Source organism: Ovis canadensis, chromosome 16 (genome assembly GCF_042477335.2).
Source record: "Ovis canadensis isolate MfBH-ARS-UI-01 breed Bighorn chromosome 16, ARS-UI_OviCan_v2, whole genome shotgun sequence".
In the NCBI taxonomy this organism is placed as follows: Eukaryota; Metazoa; Chordata; class Mammalia; order Artiodactyla; family Bovidae; genus Ovis; species Ovis canadensis.
Window position 1 is genome coordinate 23,313,586 of NC_091260.1, and position 21,007 is coordinate 23,334,592.

The following is a 21,007-nucleotide window of genomic DNA, read 5'->3' on the forward strand; positions in this document are numbered from 1 at the left end:
CTGAGAAGTTAGAGACCAGAGAAGTTGTGAATAAGGCACAAAGTTTATTTACACTCATAATTGCATCCTAAGCTGTTTTATAATTCTTATTTACAGCCCATAGAGTTTTCTGGTATTTGGCATAACGTTCAAATGCACTTCATACACACTGACCTCCTCTCCCAACACTACTCACAAGACTAAATAAATACTAGATGAAAAAACAGATTATTTCAAGGTTTGAGCTTCTATTTACTTCAACATAACAGAGGTCAGCTCTCTGTGCTGAAATACTAGGAGAAGAATTAACAAACTAATTCACCTGAAGTCTATTATCACTGTTCAAGTACCACTGAATGGCATGAGTGTGAATCTGTCAGTTAATCTCATGGGCAGGCTGCTTTCTATGTCCCATCGCTCTCATAGTCTTCTATTATGATGTCTTCTTCTTCCATGTCTCCCTGCGCTGAAAAGGGCTGAGGCTGGCTGGCCGGCAGTTCATTCCCACTGTTCTGACTCAAAGGAAGAGACCAGGTTTCAGGTTCAGCGCTTTGAATGGGTTCACCCAGTGCTTCCTCTGCAGACTGCCCTCCAGTAAGCTGGGCTTCATCTCCGCTGTCCGCCTCTATCATTCCATTCTCCCTGTCAATCAGGGCTTCCATTTTCAACCTGCCAGATTCATAACACAGGCACTAATAATAATCAAAGGAGAGGATTCTTTTAAATTACATCAAGAGTTTGAAGATTATAAAGCCATCTCCCATGGTCTCTCATTTACCTTCCTTGTGCTTTTTAACTAGGCACTCCAGTTTATTTAATAATATAAACAAAACTAAAAGGTAAATGACAAACTGAATAAATTATTACAACTTATAACACAAGTTAATTAATATCTTTAGTAAACAGTTCTTATGAAAAGAAAAAATTAAATGAAATAAAAAAACAGATAAAACATGAACAGAGCTTATGGAGAAGAATGGTTACTAAATAAATCGCTTAACCTAATTTGTAATTTTAAAATGGAAATTAAAATAACATTGTCATCTTTCAAACTGGAAAAGATCTTTTAAGATAATAAAACCCAGTGGTGGAAAGCATTAGGAGAAAAGAACATGCTGAAACGCTGTAAGTGGGCATTGTTATTGCTGCTGGTAAGTCACTTCAGTCGTGTCTGACTCTGTGCAATCCCACAGACGGCAGCCCACCAGGCTCCTCCGTCCCTGGGATTCTCCAGGCAAGAACACTGGAGTGGGTTGCATTAAGATTGGCTAAATATTCTTGGAAGCAATCTGGCAATATAGAGCAAAGGTGTATATGCATTGATCCAGCAATTTTATTTCACAGAATTCATCCTACATAAATTGTATTTGATATACATGATGATTTAGCTTCAAGGAAGGCTGTAATAAAAGCTGGAAACAAGCTAAATGTATTAATACAAAACAAGGTGTAGGTTCAATTAAAGGAAACTATGCAGCTATTAAATAGAAACATTAAATATCAAGTTTAAGTATCAGAATATTCAACATTATCAATATAAATCAAAGATAATGTTAAATATGGTCACTGTAAGTGAAAGAACAGTACCAGTCATAGTGATAACTAGCACTGACAAATCCTGCCTCTCAATCAAGTACTTGAACCAATAATAAAATAGTGACTCTCGTTCTTTTAATAATATCTTAGGAGGAAAAAGACAACAGAAGACAACTGTCTTCCCTTGATTTTGATGTCATAATCTTGCAGGGAAGGGAGCCAGTGAGAATAGCTGGTCCTTCTTTGATTAAGAGAGAAGTGAGGGAAAAAAGGCAAGTTTATAAAAGGTCTGAGCCCTGATCATATCCCACTGGGATGATGCTCTAAAATCCATCCATTATTATCTTTCTGTAAAAGGAAAGATGCGCTCCCCATAGCTAAGTCACTGTACAGAAGAAACCATTAAACAAAGGCCTTTAGTGAATCTATGAAGGTAGAGGGAAGAAAATCCCAGATAAGCAAGTTTTCCATTTGGGACCAGGAATAGGAGAACTAGTAGAAGGGGTAATAGGTGCCATTTCTATCATTTACTTTTATCCTTAAAACCAGTATGTGACAACTTTCTAAATCTTTTTTAGAATGCCTGAATGCATAATTTGATCTTATAAATAAGCCAAGTAGAAATGAACTACAAGCACTGTGTTAATCACTGATATTAGCCTAGAAGCTATTTTGCAACAGAATGAACAGTAAAGATGGAGATTTATCCCTATATTTATATATTTTTTCACTTGTCTGAATTTTCAATGATAAAGAAATAAAAAGTTCCTGACAATCATACACTCCAAATATACGCAAAGAACACGTTAAGCAAAGGGGTTTTCAGTTATGCAAAATTTGCTGAACTCAAGGATTTTAAAGATTCCACTGCCTTGGTAATCCAATGATTCTATCTAACCTGATTCTGAGCTGATGAAAAATGCTGTTATATGTAATAAATATAATAGATAGGTCTACAGTGAGATCATATAGTCTTTGATCACTGGTACAACATATATTTCTTAACCTTTACAGATAACATTTATTGACTGTATAATGAATAAATAGATAAAGTATTTGGTGGTTATTTAGGTAACAGCTCTTTGAAAATGAAAACGATCAGCTTACCTTCCAAAATGTCGCTTTAGAGGAAGTCTTCCAATATCTTGGATAAATGAAATCTGAGCTAAAACAGAAATTTAAAAAAGTTTTAAACAGACATTTCTCCAAAGAAGAATGGCCAGAAAGCACATGAAAAAATGCTTAAAGTCACAAATAGTTAGGAGAATGCAAATCAAAACCATGAGATACTACATCACACCCGTTAGGATGACTATTAACAAAAAAGACTCAGAAACCATCAAGGTGACAAAGATGTGGACGAAGCTGTAGGAATATAAAATGGTGTGACTACTGTGGAAAATGGTAAGGTAGTTCCTCAAAAAAGTAAAAACAGAGTAACTATGTGATCTAGCGATTCCACTTCTGGCTATATGCCCAGGGAAGAAAGAAACTGAAAGCAAGGTCTTGAAGAAACATCTGTATACCCATTTTTATAACAGCAGCATTATTGGTGATAGTCAAAAAGTGGAAGCAACTTGCGTCCATCAAAGGTGAACGGATAAACAAAATGTGGTAAATATATATACAATGTCATATTACCCAGCTTCAAAAAGGAAGGAAATTCTGACACACGCTATAATGTGGATAAACCCTGATGACATGCTAAGTGAAATAAGCCAGTCATAAAAAGACAAATATGGTATGATTGCACTACAGTGGGGTCCTGAGGGTGGTCAAATTCATAGACAGAGAGTAGGCAGTGTCTTCAGCGGGTAGCTAGCATGGGGGTGGAAGGGAGGTGGTTGGTGTTTAATGTGGGTAGTTTCAATTTTTCAAGATGAAAAAGTTCTGGAGATTGGCTGCCCAACAAAGTAAATATACTTAGACTACTGAAAAGTGAAAGTCGCTCAGTAGTGTCCAACTCTTTGTGACCCCAGGGACTATACAGTCCACGGAATTCTCCAGGCCAGAATACTGGGTTGGGTAGCCTTTCCCTTCTCCAGGGCATCTTTATACTTAAAGATAGCTTAAGAGGGGTGCTTCCCTACTAAGGGAATCCACCCGCCAGTGCAGGAAACAGGTTTGATCCCTGGTCCCACATGATCATACGTGCCGTGGAACAACTAAGCCGGTGTGCCACAATTACTGAGCCTGTGCTCTAGAGCCCGGGAGCTCCAACTACTGAAGCCTGAACACTCCAGAGACTGTGCTCCACAACAAGAGAAGCCGCTGCAATGAGAAGCTTGCGCCCTACAACGAGAGAGTAGCCCCTGCTTGCCACAGCTACAGAAAAGCCTGTGCAGATACAAAGACCCAGCACAGCCAAATCAATAAACAAATAAAATAGTTTAAGATGGTAAATGTTATGTTACAAGGAGACATTTACTCAAGAAAATCTAACAGCAAAGAGTCTTGCATTTGAGTCATGATCTGCTCTTCTCCTTCCTCAACTTGGAAGATACTTCACTCCAGGTGGATGCAGCCAAGAACACAGAGCTTCCCCTAGAGAGTGTCGCCAGCTGAGAGTTTGGGGCTCCCTTTCTCCACCCAGCCCTGAGCAAAGGATGGAGGCTCTACCCCAGGGCACAGTAGTGCAAGAACACTGCCTCCTCTTTGAACTGCAGTCACCCTCGCCCCAACTCATTTGTAGGGCAGAATGTGCACACTGGGAGAGCCCAAGCCAAGATCATCAGCGGCTCCCTTCAGCTGAGCACACACGCAGAAGAGTGGCTCAGAGATTTTGCCCAGAGGCATTCTATAGGAAAAGAGAGCTCTGAAGCTCTGCCCAAAGGAACTGGCTTTATAAGAAACAGAATGTTGGGAAGTTCAAGCCAAGGGGCCCTCTTGAAACCAATAGCTCCTCTTAATTAAGACTAACAAGCTGAGCAAAAACCAGCTAGTTTACCAGAAAAGAACCAGGAAAGAGACAAGTAAGAAGACCGCCCCCCTCCCCTGGGTCAGAACAAATCTGACCCTGGCTTCAAGGTCTACACCCGCCCACATTTAACTGGATCAGGCTGTGGAATAATTTATGCCCCTTGACACCACTGAAAACAATGGAGCAATCTGCCAGTAATGTGAAATGGAACAGGTGGGTGTGATATCAAGTAAGGCAGACAATTTAACAAAAATAAGGGAAAGAGACATTTGCAAAGAGCCCTCCTGAAACCACTTCATCTCATGATGATTGTGGGCATGTCCAAAGCTGAGCTCACTGAGGAGTGACAGAAGCTTCATACTGTAGGGGAAACAGACTCATCAATAGTTTAGCCAAATCACTAAACAGTTAATTGACAAACAACAGAAAAAACAAGCCCCAGAGAGTGGAGGTGACTCAGTATCCTGAGGAGCTACAATATATTACCCACATTAGCCCAGTTTCAATGAAACATTGTGAGATGATACAAAGAAACAAGAAAATGTGATCCATACACAGGAGAAGGGTAGGTAACAGAAACTCTGAGAGGGACCAGACATTAAACTCAACAGAAAAAGACTGCATAGAAAGGAGCCATTATAAAGATTTTCAAAGAACAAAAGGAATCCTTACTTAAAGAAGTGATGAGAGCTATGATGACAATAGTTCATAAAATAGGGACTATCAATGAAGACAACTGTGTTAGTCACTCAACTGCGTCCGACTCTGCGACACCATAGGCTGTATCTCACCAGGATCGTCTGTCCGTGGAATTCTCTAGGCAAGAATGTTAGAGAGGGTTGCTATTCCCTTCTCCAGGGGCTCTCCTGACCCAGGGATTGAACCCAGGCCTCCCGCACTGCAGGCAGATTCTTGACCAAGTGAGCCACCAGGGAAGCCCTTAATAGCGAAGGAAATTGCAAAAAGAACCAAATGGAAATCTGGACTTGAAAAGTACAATAATCAAAATGAAAAATCCCTTAGAGGGGTTCAATAGTAAGTCTGAATAAGGAGAAGAAACATTTCGTAACCTTGAACACAGACTGACAGAGACTATGCAATGAAAGAGAAAACAGAATGCTTTTTTAAGGCCTTCCAACAAACACTAATGGAGGACCAGAAAAGATGGAGAGAAAGAAGAAACATAAAGTGATAATGTCTGAAATGACACAGTAAATCAAATGAAAGAAATGGGATAAAATTTGATGAATAAAAAGAAAAAAATTGATGATTAAAAAGAAAAGCCAAAACGTCCTATTTTTGACTACATTTTATGAACTTCTAAAGTTTGCAAAATAAACTCTGTGAGAGCTCTTGGACACTTACCTTTTTAAAAATCCAATATACAACACCATTAGGATTTTCAAAAACAGCTTTTTGATATGGAAAACCTGAGTTGTGATCCTGGAATCTGAACTTGTAACTAGTGGAAATAATGATTCTCCATATGATTCCAGCATGAGTAATCCAAACCAATACTTCTCAAACATCTGCATAAGAATCACCTGGAGAATCTCATTAAAATGCGGATCAATTCAGCAGGTCTTGACTGAGGCCTGAGATTCTGCATTTTTCTCAAGCTTCCAGGTGATGCTGACGAGTCTTGTCCAAGGGGACTCTTTTTAAATCAAACCAATTCACTGTCCCACAGCTGGGAGTGGGACAAAGACTGTGGCCAGCTGTGCCAACATGAGTTGGTGGCAACAGGGCTGGAGCTGAACGAACAGCCTGCATGGTTAGGAGATAGGTTATAGACAGAGGAATTAAGTAAATATATTTAGCAAAGTAGGAGACGGGTCCATATCCACTAAAAGGAACCAGAACTCCTGGAGATTCTAAGTCCAAAAATAGGATTTTTTTTGCAGCAAAGTATGAAATAATTCTGGAACATTTTGTATCAGAAACTACTCTAAGAGTAAAGGCAGAGTCACCCTAAAGCAGTTTGCATTAGCCAAATCTGGACCAAAATAAATACTGATAGTAAGAAACGACAGCTGACAGAATCTAGACTCCATACTAATACAGACGAACAGGGAAGAGGGTGAAGCAATACCTTACAGCAGAATTTACTAACAGGAATGTAGAAGGAATAATGCCATTAGAAAATCATGACTTGCCAACTATCACAGATTCAGGAAACAACTATCAAAAGATGCTGTGACCAGTGGGTGAAATTTTAATGAGAAACAGGATATTTACATAGTCTCAAATTGTCTCCCCACAAAACACTTAATAACTTTACATTAAAGAACCTCAGAGATAATTACCTTACAAAATAATTAAAGTTAACTTCACCAGCATGGTATAAACAGACACTGTATTCTCCTGATGTGATGCATTGAGAAGAACATGGCATCACTTCTGTGGTATTCCGGACAAAAATACATACCCTGTATCCACTCAGACAGATAAACCCAAATCCTCAGCTAAACCAAAACTGAGGGACAGTCCATTTTGTAACAATCTCACGTTTCAAAAATGTAATGGACAGGGGTGGGCCAGTGGTTAAGAATCTGCCTTCCAGAGCAGAGGACATGTTTGATCCCTGGTCAAGACCTAGGATCCTACACACCACGAATAACTAAGTTCAGGCGCCACAACTACAGAAGCCCACGTGCTGCAGCTACTGAGTCGGCGTGCCGAGAGCCAGTGCTCCACAGCCAGGAGCCAGAGTGCCCAGCAAGAGGAGCCCGTGAGCCGCCAGCAGGGAAGCCCGCGAGCCGCAAGCAGGGAATCCCGTGAGCCGCAAGCAGAGAAGCCCCTGCGTGCCGCAAGCAGGGAAGCCCGTGAACCGCAAGCAGAGAAGCCCCTGCGTGCCGCAAGCAGGGAAGCCCGTGAGCCGCAAGCAGGGAAAGAGCCGCACGCTGCAAGGGAGGCCCAGTGCCGCCGAAAGACATGGTGGACAAAGACACAGCAAGGTACTACTCTAGATCAAGGAGACTAAAGAGATAGCAACTGAATAGCTAAGTGAACCATCTGATCTTGCACTGGATTTTTGGACAAGAAAGAGAACAAGTTGTTATTTTGCAAAGGGCATTATTAGGACAATTGGCAAAATTTGAATGGGGTCTATAAATTATAAATGGGGTCTAATAATTCAACTATGAATTAGCAGTAATGTATCAAAGTTAATTTCCTGATTTTGATGTATATATTGTGGTGATGTGGGAGAATATCCTTGGTTTCAGAAAGTACATGCTGAACTGTTTAAGAATAATGGGCATCATGTCTGTACTTTCCTCAAACATGGTTCAGAAAAAATACATATATTTGTGTACATGTGTGTATAAAGACAAAGAAAAAAAGGCAAATATGGTAAAAATGAAACACTAAGGAATCTTGGTGAAGGATATACAAGAATTTCCTTTGTACCATTCTTGTAATTTCTAAGTTTAAAAGCTATCGTAATCTGAGAATTCCCTGGCGATGCACTGGTTAGGACTTCACATTTTCACTGCTAAAGGCCCAGGTCTAATCCCTGGTCAGGGAACTATGATCCCATAAGCCACACAGCACAGCCAAATAAATAAATATGAGTATAATCTAAAATTAATAGGCAAGCATAGGGAACTCTCTGGATTCTGACTCACAGATTAAACATGCACACTATTCAAAAGTCATCTCACTTCTGCCTATAAATTTAGAATATTTAAAATTTTTAAGTATCAATAGTCTTAAAAGATGAAACTCTTGTATGAAGGTAGACATTTACTCAAAAATCCTCTCTTCTGATCATTCATAAGACAAACTATCTTTGAAATTTATGAGAAGTTTTGGGACTTCTAGCAGTCTAGTGGTTAAGATTCTGCCTTCCAATGCAGGGGGCGTGGGTTCATTTCTTGATCAGGGATCTAAGGTCCCACATGCCATGGGATGTGGCCAAACAATAAAAAGAAAACTTATGAGAAGTTTGATGAATTATGTAGTAGATTATATTTTCAATATTACACAAATTCTCTGTTCTACCTTGAAGATCAGCACCACAGACATGTGACCTGAGACCGTTAATGAAATATAGCCCTTAAGATACATGTTAAAAAAGAGAAACAACGGATGGAAAATTGGTCCTCCTCAAGAAAGGCAAACCTCAGGAGACACGTATCGGGCAAGTGGGTACCACATGGGTTTCTGGCCGCACCGAGTCTGTGCAGCGTGTCGGCTTTCTCGAGGTGCAGCGGGTGGGCTCAGCTGCTTCACAGCGTGTGAGATCTTTGAACCCACATCCCCTGCACTGGACGCTGGGTTCTGAACCACTGGAGCACCAGAGAAGTCTCCCACTTTTTTTTACAGCATTACTTACAATTTCAAAATCAGGAAAAACAACACAAATATACTATTAATGGACACTATCTGTAATACTGAATCAACCAAAATACATTATCAACAAGGTTGAATGAGTTAGATCTGAATATACTTCAGCATTGATGCTATTACGGACTAAATGTTTCTGTCACCTCAAAGTCATATTGTGAAATCCTAACCCCTTTAGGAGATGGGGCTTTGGGAGGTGCTTAGGTCGTGAGGGTAGAGCCCTCATGAATGGGATTAGTGTCTTTATATAAGAGACCCCAGAGACAGCTTTCTTCCTCCTCTCTTTACCATGTCAGAATACAACAGGATGGCCATCTGCAAGACAGAAAATAGGCCTCACCAGACACTGGATGTGCTGGCACCTGATTATGGACTTCCCAGCCTCCAGAGCTCCTTTGTGCTAATTTATAAAATATGGAGCTCTATGTATGGTAAGTGACAAAAGCAAATTAAAGCTCACTTTCATTATTATATCTGCATAGAAAAAAGTCTAGAAGAATTTACACCAATCTGTGAAAAGGAATTACCCATGGTTTATACGGGACTTTTGATTTTTACTTTATATACTTTTTTCTTTTTTTTTTTTAATAAAAAAGCAGTATTAATTCTGATTCAAAAAACAAAGGGGAAAAAACTGAGTGTCAGTGGTACACAAAAATGACCTGATACACAAAAATATAATGTTATAAAACACTACTTCTTGGGAATAATAGAAACCCGTTATTACCTTGATTTCTCATTGGAATGGTTAGCAAAGCGAGGTATGGCAATAGTTGAGTCTGGAGGCACAAAGCTGGTAAGCAGAAGTCAGAAAAAAGTGCTTTTGCTGCCAGGCAATTTTCCCGATACTGTAGAGAAGAAAAAAAAAGGTGAAATGAAAAATTAAAATTTAAATATGGATATTTATTCCTACCCATAAGTTTATTGTGTCACAATATACGCGGGTTTCTACACTAGATACTGTAAGAGTTTATCTCATCAGTCTTCTCTGGCCGCATCAAGCAGCTTGATTAGTCCTTTCTAACTGTCCTGCTGTTGTTGTTCAACTGCTAAGCCGTGTCTGACCCTTTGTGACCTCATGGACTGCAGCACCCCAGGTTTCCCTGCGCTTCGCTGTCGAGTTTGCTCGAACTCATGGCCATTGAGCTGGTGATGCCATCCAACCATCTCATCCTCTGTCTCCTCCTTCTCCTCCTGCCCCCAGTCTTTCCCAGCATCAGGGTCTTTTCTAGGAAGTCCTAGTATTATCTAACAAAGCACTTTATCTGTACAGCTAATTCACATTCGATATAATAGCAGAAAGAACAAGACCTTAGGTAGAAGGTCTTGAAAAAAATTAAAGATTTCTGTTTATGAGCATACACATATCACAAATTATGTGAAGATACTGTTTCTCAATAAAAGAATGTATTTTCTTCAGTTAAGAGAGGTGCAGTGTTATGGTGATGGCAAGAGAAATATAATCTCCAGTGTTTTAGGAGCTCATGGTTGTATATCACTTTTATGTAACAAATGCAAAATTAATATACATGCTATAAAGAGCAAAGCAAGTCAATAAGGGACATAAATTGCTTAAAGATTGCTCCAAGAAATCCACTGAAAGATTTTTCTTAGGTAATGAATGATACTTTCATATTTTAGCTACATGAATTTAGAACTGGAAGACATCTTAGAGATGACCTAGTTCAGGGGTCACAAAATCAGATGCTATAGGAGTTAGGCAGGTAATAGAAATCAGTGCAGCATACAGCTGGGGACAGCGGCACCGATCACTCCCACCACCAAGGGGCAGGTTATACTTGGCTTGAGCCAATTACAGCCATGTAAAATACGGACCAGTGTTGCCCTCTTTTTTTTTTTTTTCAGGACACTCAAGTTTTAACTATTAAACTAGTTTTTAAACATGGGCAATTCATTAAAAAAAATCTGTTTGTATTGTGTGTTGTATTCAAATTGTGAGCCACCTGTTTTTGACTTCTAAATAATCCAATCCTATACATTTATAGCTGTGGAATCAGAATCTAGAGGCATACTAGGTGAAATAACTTGTCCAGATGGTTAGAGGTAAAGCCAAGATTTATTTTCAACTGAAACAAAAATATAACTATAACTACAGGCATACTTTAGAGTATTGTGGGTTCAGTTCTAGACCACTTCAATCAAGTGAATATCACAATAAAGCAAGTCACACAAATGCTGTGGTTTTCCAGTGCATATAAAAGTTATGCTCATACTAGACTACAGTCTATTAAAGTGTGCAACATACGTCAATGAAAAATTTCGTTGCTGTTTAGTCGTTAAGTTGTGTCTGGTTCTTTGTGACCCTAAGGACTGTAGCCCACCAGGCTGCTCTGTTCATGGCATTTCTCAGGTAAGAATACTAGAGTGGGTTGCCATTTCCTTCTCCAGGGGATCTTCCCCACCTAGGGATTGAACCCATGTCTCCTGCTTAGCAGGTGGATTCTTTACAACTGAGCCACCTGGGAAGCCCATTAATTAAAAAATTGATTGCTTAAAAAATGCTAACCATCATCTGAGCCTTCATCCAGTCATGACTTTTTTTTTTTGCTGGTGAAGAGTTTAAAATATTGCATCAAAGTATGACACAGAGACATAAAATAAGCAGTGCTATTGGGAAAATGGTTCTGACAGACTTGCGTGATGCAGGATTGTCACAAACCTTCAATTTGTAAGAAACGCATTATCTGCAAAGCACCTTAATAAAGTGCAATGAAACAAAGCAGACCTGTATACTTTGATTCCAATAAAACAAGGCATATGCTTTCAAATTTTGAGTGCTTTTTCTAAAAAAAAAAAAGCATTTAAGAAGACTGTCCTTTTAATGCTTTATCATAATGCTAAGAAAACTATAAGCCTTAGCCACTATTTCTTATTAAGAATGAAAGATCATTTTTCTCTTAAATAAAAAAAAATATTTATTGGGATATAATTCACACACCATAAGGAGTTCACTTATTGAAAATGCACAATTCTCTTTTTTACCTTTTTATTTATTAGAAACCACTGGGGTTTGTGCAAGGGTCGAAAACTTGATCCCCCTCCTTGGCAATGAGCAAATCCTCGGGCTTTGTTGGAATGTATCACACCTCTCGTAGCTATAGATGTACTATATTCCCTGAGTGAACAGCGTGTCTAAAAAAGGAGACAAGAGGTGAAATAAAGAAAATGAGAGATTTGTAAGATAGTACTTATTAGTACTATTGAGTTCCCAAAAAGGCTAACCATATTTATTTACTACACAGTCATTTTTTTCACATTCACCATAGCCCTAAACATAATAGTGCCACAAAATTATCTGAAGAAAATTCAGCAGAGACATAACCACCGAATGCTATGTGTGACTATTAACTGTGTATCAGATGCGGGTGGTAGGAATAACTTTAACTACATTTTTGAAGTAACTGGGAAACAGGAAGAAGGATAGTATCCTTACTGAATTTATGTTAATCATAATGCACACTGATTATGTTAATTCTCTCTAGGTGTGATAATGCTATTGTGGTTGCAATAGAGCAATGTCCTTATACATGCTTATTTAAGTGCTGTGATGCTCCAATTACTTTCCAAGTATTCAGCCAAAACAAGTGTGTAAAAATACAGGCTAAGCAAATGTGGAAAAATGTGAAAACTGATGGACAAAAGTTAAAGGTATTCAGATATCCATTGTATGTTCTATTTGTCAATAGAGTTATAAAATTTCAAAATAAAAAAAAGCAATATAAAATAATTAAGCAAATGCAACTGCTAAATAATGAAACTCTAAGCATATAACAGGAACTGTATCATAAATGTTTAAATGCTGGAAATATGGCTAGCAGGACCAGGGAACTGAATTTTTAATTTCACTTAAATAGCCATATGTGTCTAGTGACTACTATACCAGTCAGAGCAAAGTTAAAATGCTAAGAAAAATTACAACCTTTATAATGAATAATTTCAAATCTTAAATAAATAAATTTAAAACCTATCAGAAAGCACAGAAAGTAGTACAGGGCATTCCCTGGTCAGGGGACTAAGATCCCACATGTCACATGGTATGGCCAAAAGAAAAAATGAAAAGAAAGTAGCACATTCCTTCCTTTCGATCTACTTTTCAATTTGTCAAATTTTCCAACTATGTATTAGTTTTATTATCAGAAAATAACTTTAGAAAAAATTAGTGCTATATTAACATAGAAAAAGCAGATTCACTGCAGAAATTTTACTGCAAACACTGGTTGCATGAAATTTATTTTGTCATAGTTATTAAAAAGTTAATTAAAATAATGTCACATAAGTATGAATAAAAGTAAACTTTCTTTCTCAGTTCTGAGGAAATAGTCATAAACAAAAACACTTAATTAAGTCTTACACTCCAGTCACCACTGAGGATATCCGCAAAACTCAGAAATTCACTGGCTCTCACAAGATCATCCACTTCCGTGAAGAAATCTACATAGTTCTGGTGAAGATATAAATTAAATAACTCTCCTGGCATGTGTGACATTTCTACTACTTCCTATTAAAAAAAAAGTTTATATAATTTTAGTAAAAATTCACTGGTCAAATTTATATGGACACAAATGTAAATAGAATGTATTGTGTAAATAGTACTAGGTGTTATTAAAGACTTTACCTCAGGTTGAACAAGCAGTGTATCCCGGTCATACTCTGATAAATGAGAAGGTAGTCGAGGTGAGTCTACTTCTGTTACAGGTGCTCCTACAAAAAAAAAGTCTGGAATTATTAAAAAAATACCACCATCTTTACATAGCACCTCTCATTTGAAAATTTTTCAACAACTGATTTTTTTTCAATAGTTGATTTTTATGTTTAATTCCACTTATAATCCAAAAATACTGTAAGTACATTTTCCTGCTATGTCTTTCTTACGTCATGCCAAATAGTATCTGACCTATATTAGCTCCTTCTTGAAACTGAACCAAATACATGACATTCTGAAAAATGGGGTTTTAAAATTTTAACATAATTAAAATTTAATTAAGATAATAAGGTATTTAAAAAAAATGAATAATGTTTTCTTACGTTTACAATACAGTATTTTCCCCAAAGCTCTGAAGAGAAAGAGGGAAACATCTTTGCCACCAATAGCTTGGACCTCCTGATTTTCAAATATCCTATCAGTTTTTTGTCTTCGTTTTGATTTTGACAGCACAGCATCTGATTTTAAGGAAGACAGTCCTTTTTTCCTTGGCCGTAAATTGTTCTTTCCTAAATAATATACACCGAAGAAACAATATTTAAAATAAAATTAAAACATGAAAAGTAAAACAGAACATTTCAGATATAGTCACACTAAGTATTCTAGTTTAAATGCTTTTCTAATAGTGAGGTATACAAACTGACTCAGAGTCCTCTTTCAGTTACTAAACTACTAAAATGTCATCTAAAAGTATGTCATGAGCTAGATTTAATCTTCAGTGACTGAAATTATGTAGTCCCACCAGAACTATTTACTCGAGTAAGCTAAATCTATACAATTAATTTTTCTCCTTAGGTTTTGTGTATGTGTGTCAAATACATAATAAACATTGCAACAATAAAAATAAATATGACTTGACACATTTCAAATTTTCACATACATAATGACATACTCTCTAATATAGTTATATTACCTTGGTTTCTCACAAAGGCAAGGTACTATTCTTGGTGCATGGTATGTACTAGCCAATTCAGTCCTCACAATAACTCTATGAAGAAGAACGATTACTATATAGAGTAAAGAAATGAGACATAAAGAGGTTAAGTAAATGGCTAAGGTCATCAGCTAGCAAGTGATTTGAATCTGGGCAGTCTAGTTCTGCAAACCCTGCTTAACAATGATTCTATATTACTTCTTTACTGATTTGGGCAGTCTCCAACTTCTGAATATGCCCATGTTCAAATTTCACTGGGAAATCTACTTTTAAAAATTCAGAATGCATGATTTTAGAAAACCAGACTGGAAGAGCAGAAACACAGGATCTGGGTTTGAATCCAAGTACTACCTCATTAGGCTGGTCTGAGAATTAGATAAAAAAACATACAACTGCTAATACAGTTTCTAACCCACCCCAAAATTATTATTTTCTTCCTTCTGAAATATTATAAACGGAAGTCAGGATCTCAAACTGACCCACCCCTAATTCTAGTAGTGAATCTAAGGATAATTTACATTTATGTTTCTATAAGAAGAAGCAGAATTTTGGTTTTGGTTGAGTTAAAATGTCTAATTCTTTACAGTTATTTTGAAAAACAAAGATGTAACTAAGTGAACAGGTTACACTTGTGAACAGAAACTAGATTTCAGGTGGATTTTGAGAGCATCAAAGAGCTATTAATTTTTTAAGGTCAATCCCTCAATGTTAAGCATCGAGTAGGTCACCTGTTAAAAGTTTTCTGATGATGACTGTGTGCAGTAAATTATGGTCATTAAGAATAAAAATTAATTCACTGCCATTAGTGGGGCAATCTCTTTACTTCAGCATGGCTAGGCACTCCTTTTGTATCTTAATAAGTGGAAATATATTTGTTACATGTATCATATGTAAACCAATATTAAACTCATTAACAGCTGGCCATTTGAGAACTCAGTATGTGTCAAGCCCTGGAATAAACACTCTGTATTACCTCACTTACTCTTCACACAACTTGATGAGACAGGTGCTCATATAAGAGGTGAAAAAATAAAGGCACGTAAAGACTAAGTAACTTGCATGATTAAGTCACTAAAAAGTGGCAGAGCCAGAATTTTTTCCCAGAAAGTCTCATTCCAAATTAACTTTGAAGGGTAAAGGGGCAAACTATGTAAATAAATAAGCTCTTATCTCAGATATGCAAATATATATGGTGACACCTTCATAGGGGTGTGTCTATGTACACATACATACATAATTATTTTGTCTCAATAAAAAATACAAGTGGGTATATATCAATTTCAAGTTAAAGTATGTTTCATTTAATTTCACTTCATGAACAAGAAAAAGTTAGTCACCTATATAATACTATGAGTGTATCTTTCCCAATTACCTGTTGAGGAAGAAAACTGGAGGCTATTTATTGCACTTCTGATATCACCAGAGCATCCTTGACAGAGAAACTCTAGAGAAGTTTTATCAGGGACAACAATTTTTCCTCCATTCTAAAATGAAATGATTAAAATTTTAAAAATATATTTTTTCTAAAACAAAAACCAAACCTATTTTCTAAACTTAATGGAAGTATACCAGAATCTTTCAAATTTGCATGCCAAAAAGCCTACATGTTAAATAATAGCCTGCTTATGAAGGTACAAGTGTCAATGACATCATAAAGTAAAACCTCAAGATTATAAAACACTGTTTTACTTTTTTACTTGGACCAGGCTATATAATAAAGTTCTCTCTCTCTCTCACTATACACACACACACACATACACACAGAGACCTCAAAATATAATATAATGCAATAAAACTAAATACACTAGAAAATTTGAAATTTACATGAAAATCCCTACACTGGAGTCTTCACCATATTGTACAGTCTGTTGAGTATTAAAAAACCACAACTGCATCTAGTTCTTTAAGGTATATGATATATCACATTTCACATCCTTGGTAGATCAAGTATAAGGCGAGAGAAATTTATCCTCTCTTTTCCTTCAGAAATTCTTAAATAGTTTACTGACAATATGACTTTAGCTGGATTCATGTGATTGCTCAAAGGTAAACCCATTTCAGGTCCTGTAAAAATTGCTTAAAACAGAAAAACAGTACTGTGCTATGATTTTCAATATATTTTTAACTGTATTAATGAAAATTGTCTTAAAAGTTCTTTATGCAAGTTAGTATACTTTTAGTCTTCACAATTCCAACTTTGTCACAACTGCTAACATTTTGGCAGGAACCTTTCCAGACCATTTTTTGTGCTCATTTATCTGTAAGGATATATAGTATCTAAAAGTATATACAAAGAGTTAATTTTTTAAACACAGGTGGGGATCATATGTATTATTCCATTCTTTATGATCTGTTAGTTCCTTTAAATCTATATAATTAAAAAAAATTATGGGTATACAGTAATTAAATTAATACTTCTATCAGTGAAGGGATATTTACACGTTTCCATTTTTTTTCAACCATTCCAGACCTATATATATAGATACACACATATATATAGTTGATCCTTGTATAGTGTGGGGTTAGTGACAGGAGCCGCTCTCAGAGATAAAAATCCAAGTATAACTTATAGTTGACCCTCTGCAGCTGTAGTTCTGATTCCTTGGATTCAACCAACCATGGGTCATGTAGTACTGTAGTATTCACTACTGAAAAAAATGCATATATATATGTGGACCCATGTAGTTCAAGAGTCAACTGTATATACCTTTGCCAACATGCATGAATACTTCTGTAGAGTGTCATGCAAAGTAACATTTACCAGTTTTATTTTTCCCAGCAATGGTAGGTGAAAGTGTCCATTTTTCCTCATCTTTGGCAACGCTGTTTATCAATCTTTTTCTCTAATTACTAGTAAGCCTGAATACCTCTCAGGTTTACTATCCATTTGTCTTTCATTCCCATGTTTATCTTTTATCTTTGTTTACCATGGCTTCCTAAGTTTTCCATTTTTTTGAAGTAAATCCATGGCTCTCAGGTTTTTTTGTTTGTTTAGGAAGACTTTCCCCCAACTCAAAGTATTTTTTCCTAATACTCTTCTAATTTTTGTATTTAAATTTTAAATCAAGGTTTAAATTATTTTTCTGCATAGTATGAACCAAAGAGACAATCTTATGTTCTTCTGTTTGAATATGCAATTGTTCCAATACCACTTATTAACCATAACAGTCTACTCTCTTTCCCTCATGACGTAAAATGCCACTTTCCTTGTATTAAAAAAATTCCATTTACACATACTGATCTAGTTCTGTGCTGTCTTCTCATTTTATTCTTCCATTTGTCTATTCCTACACTAATATCACACTGCTATACTCTCTATAGTCTCATATTATGTTCCAATATCTAGACAGCAAGTCTCTATCACTCTCACAAAATTTTCTTGCTCATGCCTTCTCTTCCAGATTAACTCTAGCATTTTTATTGTGAACACATTTACTTTAAAAATTGTTTTGGGAGGAGTAGCTTGTTTTTGAAAAAATTTAGATAGGATTACTTGCCAGCAAGGAAACATAATTTGAAATCATGATTCTTAGAGCTGAAGAAACTACTACGGATGTTAACTACAGTGAATATAGCAAATGTGGCTGAAATGTGTGATCAGCAGTTCCTTCAACACTTTATATACCTAATGACATCAGAAAAGACTAAAGATCTTTTTTCCTATAAATACATAGAAACATTTATTTAAACTTAAACACTTAAGATAGTTAACACTCTTTATTGTAACTCATTCACATAAAATGTCTATACTCTTTCTTAAGATAATTAACTATTAAAGCTATGGAATAAGAGATTAAACTCACTTAAATCTTCTTATACTATCGTTATCATCCTTGGCGACCCTAGACAGTATCATAACATTTGATTTTATATATACATTTGATTTATATTTAAATATTGGGCTTACTGCTGCTCCTGTGATGTAACATATCAATGATGATTTCAAAAGTATACTAGTTCTAACATTCTTAGATGTTACCTCAACTATTTAAGGTAAAGCACATTTACTATGGGCTTCCCAGGTAGCTCAGTAGGTAATAACTCCACGTGCAATGTAGGAGACTCTGGTTTGATGCTGGTTCGAGAAGATTCCCTGGAGAAGAGATAGGCTACCCATTCCAGTATTTTTGGGCTTCCCTGGTGGCTCAGATGGTAAAGAATCTGCCTGCAACGCAGGAGACCTGGGTTCAATCCCTGGGTTGGGAAGATCCTGCGGAGCGGGGCATGGCAACCCATTCTAGTATTCTTGCCTGGAGAAGCCCATGGACAGAGGAGCCTGGTGGGCTGCAGTCCATGGGGTGGCAGAGAGTCCGACATGGCTCAGTGACTAAACACAGCACATTAAATACGTAACAAAGAGGTTATGGTAATCTTTTCACTAGTATAAAACAACTTGCTAGAGTAAATGCCATTTGCAGTTTAATGACTTAGTCTTAAAAAAAACTGTGAGTCACATGATAAAGTAACATGAGGCTGACTTTTTATTATTTCTTCAACTTTTTAATAAATATTTAAAACTATAGTTTACAGTAGAGAATGTAGAAAAAAATCGTAAGTAATTCAACCACCCAGAATCACACTTAGCATTTTTATGTTATTTCTTTTAGTATATCTAGGTTTATGTATATGTGTGCATTGGGCTGTCATTAACAAATCTATGTTTCGTTTTAGCACAGTAATTTGGAGTCAGAACAAAACTTCCAACTCATCTGACACTTAATAGTCATGGAATATTATTCAAGTTATTTCCTTCCAAAGTTCAGTTTCTTTACCATAAAATGGAGATAATTTTGTATAGTTGTAGTAAGGGTTTAATAAGCTCAGGTATGTAAAAATACCTTGCATAGGGCCTGACATATATCAAAGGCTGAAACATCATTTCTATTAGCATTATCACGTAACTTTGCATCCTGTTATTTTTAACTTGACATTAAACTGTACTTCCCTTTATCAACAAATGGGACTTCCCAGGTGGCGCTAGTGGTAAAGAACCTGTCTGCCAATGCAGGAGACATAAGATAACATTCTTACAAGTCAGCTATTTAAGGTAAAGCACATTTACTATGGGCTTCCCTGGTAGCTCAGCAGGTAAAAACTCCACGGGTCATGGGTTCAATCACTGGATCAGGAAGATCCCTTAGAGGAGGACACAGCAACACTTCAGCATTCTAGCCTGGAGAATCCCATGGACAGAGGAGCCTGTGTGCTACTGTCCATAGGGTCACAAGGAGTCAGACACAACTGAGGCGACTTAGCACACACACATACCACTAAGTATTTTCAAAATATGAATTAAGGACATAATAGTTCACCACAGCAGTTGCTCCCTCTATTACTGGATTCATTGTGCTTCTAATGTTTCACTATTAATAGTTGTATTTATTCAGCTAAGTGCTCCACATACATGCGCTACTTTGTTTAATCCTCAACATAACCTCTCCCCTGGAGATTTCCCTCAGTTCCTGTGATCCAGCATTGCAAAACAAATTATGTTTCATGTAAAATTCAGTTGACTGATAGCAGTTGGTCCACCTAGAACCATGCTGCTGAGAGGAGAAGTTTTATCAATTTAACTTTAACACCATCTTGATTTGAAAGACTAAAAAAAATGATGCATTAAACGTAACAGCTATTTCAGAACAATGATAGTATACTCAACACTACTGAACTGGATGGCTAAAAATGGTTAAGATATTTCAAATATAAAATACAGTTAATAGTACTGTGTATATTATATATTTGAAAGTTGCTAAGAGAAAAAAATCTTAAAATGTTCTCATCACAAAAAAGAAAAGGTAATTCACGTGACATGATGGAGGTATTAGAAAATGCTATGGTGGCGATCATTTTACATTATATAAGTTTTATCAAGTCAATGTGTCATACACTTTAAACTTACATGACGTTATATGTCAGTTATATCTCAATAAAGCTGGAAAAAAAAGTCTAAGATGGTAACTCTTATGATGTATTTTTTCCGTAGTTAAAAAAAATTGTTAAATCTTTAAAAGTGATACAGGACAAAAGTAGAGTTTGGATTAGAACTGATTAATGTACCAAGATGGCAGGAAATAGTTTCTTAACAATAGACACAAATTAGAACACTAAGCCAAGCAAAGGAAAATTAAAGGTTCAGGATGTTTACATTTTTTATTTTTTGGCCACGCTGCATGGTATGTAGGATCTTGGTTCCCCAACCAGGGATCAAACCTGTACTTCCGGCAGTGGAAGCACGGAGTCTTAACCACTGCACTGCCTGGAAAGTCCAGGTTAAGAGTTTTTAAAATCAGTCTTTCCTACATTTTCTAAAATGACATGCTTTAGGAGTGTAAATAAATTTTTTTTAATTTTAAAAACTGAGATAATTCATGTCTCTAATTCCTCAAGTTTATATAACACCACTTAAGTTTGGCTTTCTACAATGACAATGTAAAGTCCAAGAAAATCAGTTTAGAAACTTACCTTATTAGCTTCTACTGCCACTATCCGATTAAGAAACTTCATCATAATTGTTGGCGCCACAGGGTTGAAACTGTCAAAGTTTTATAAAGAAAGACAGCGGTTA

At 36.6% G+C, this 21,007-nt stretch overlaps 1 protein-coding gene across 4 annotated transcripts in view; it reads right to left on the minus strand.

Annotated features, from left to right (window-relative positions):
• Window positions 1–24: 24 nt before the first annotated feature.
• RAD17 (RAD17 checkpoint clamp loader component) overlaps window positions 25–21,007 on the minus strand; it is a 35,582-nt gene continuing 14,599 nt past the window's right edge. For all 4 annotated transcript variants that reach the window (XM_069556230.1, XM_069556233.1, XM_069556231.1 and 1 more), the window contains 9 exons: window positions 20,905–20,974; window positions 15,815–15,926; window positions 13,832–14,017; window positions 13,422–13,507; window positions 13,158–13,304; window positions 11,789–11,938; window positions 9,513–9,633; window positions 2,623–2,680; window positions 25–648 (listed from right to left, as the gene is read on the minus strand). In XM_069556230.1, the coding sequence (XP_069412331.1) occupies window positions 384–648; window positions 2,623–2,680; window positions 9,513–9,633; window positions 11,789–11,938; window positions 13,158–13,304; window positions 13,422–13,507; window positions 13,832–14,017; window positions 15,815–15,926; window positions 20,905–20,974 (1,195 nt within the window). In that variant the 3' untranslated portion in view covers window positions 25–383. The remainder of the gene's footprint in view (window positions 649–2,622; window positions 2,681–9,512; window positions 9,634–11,788; window positions 11,939–13,157; window positions 13,305–13,421; window positions 13,508–13,831; window positions 14,018–15,814; window positions 15,927–20,904; window positions 20,975–21,007) is intronic.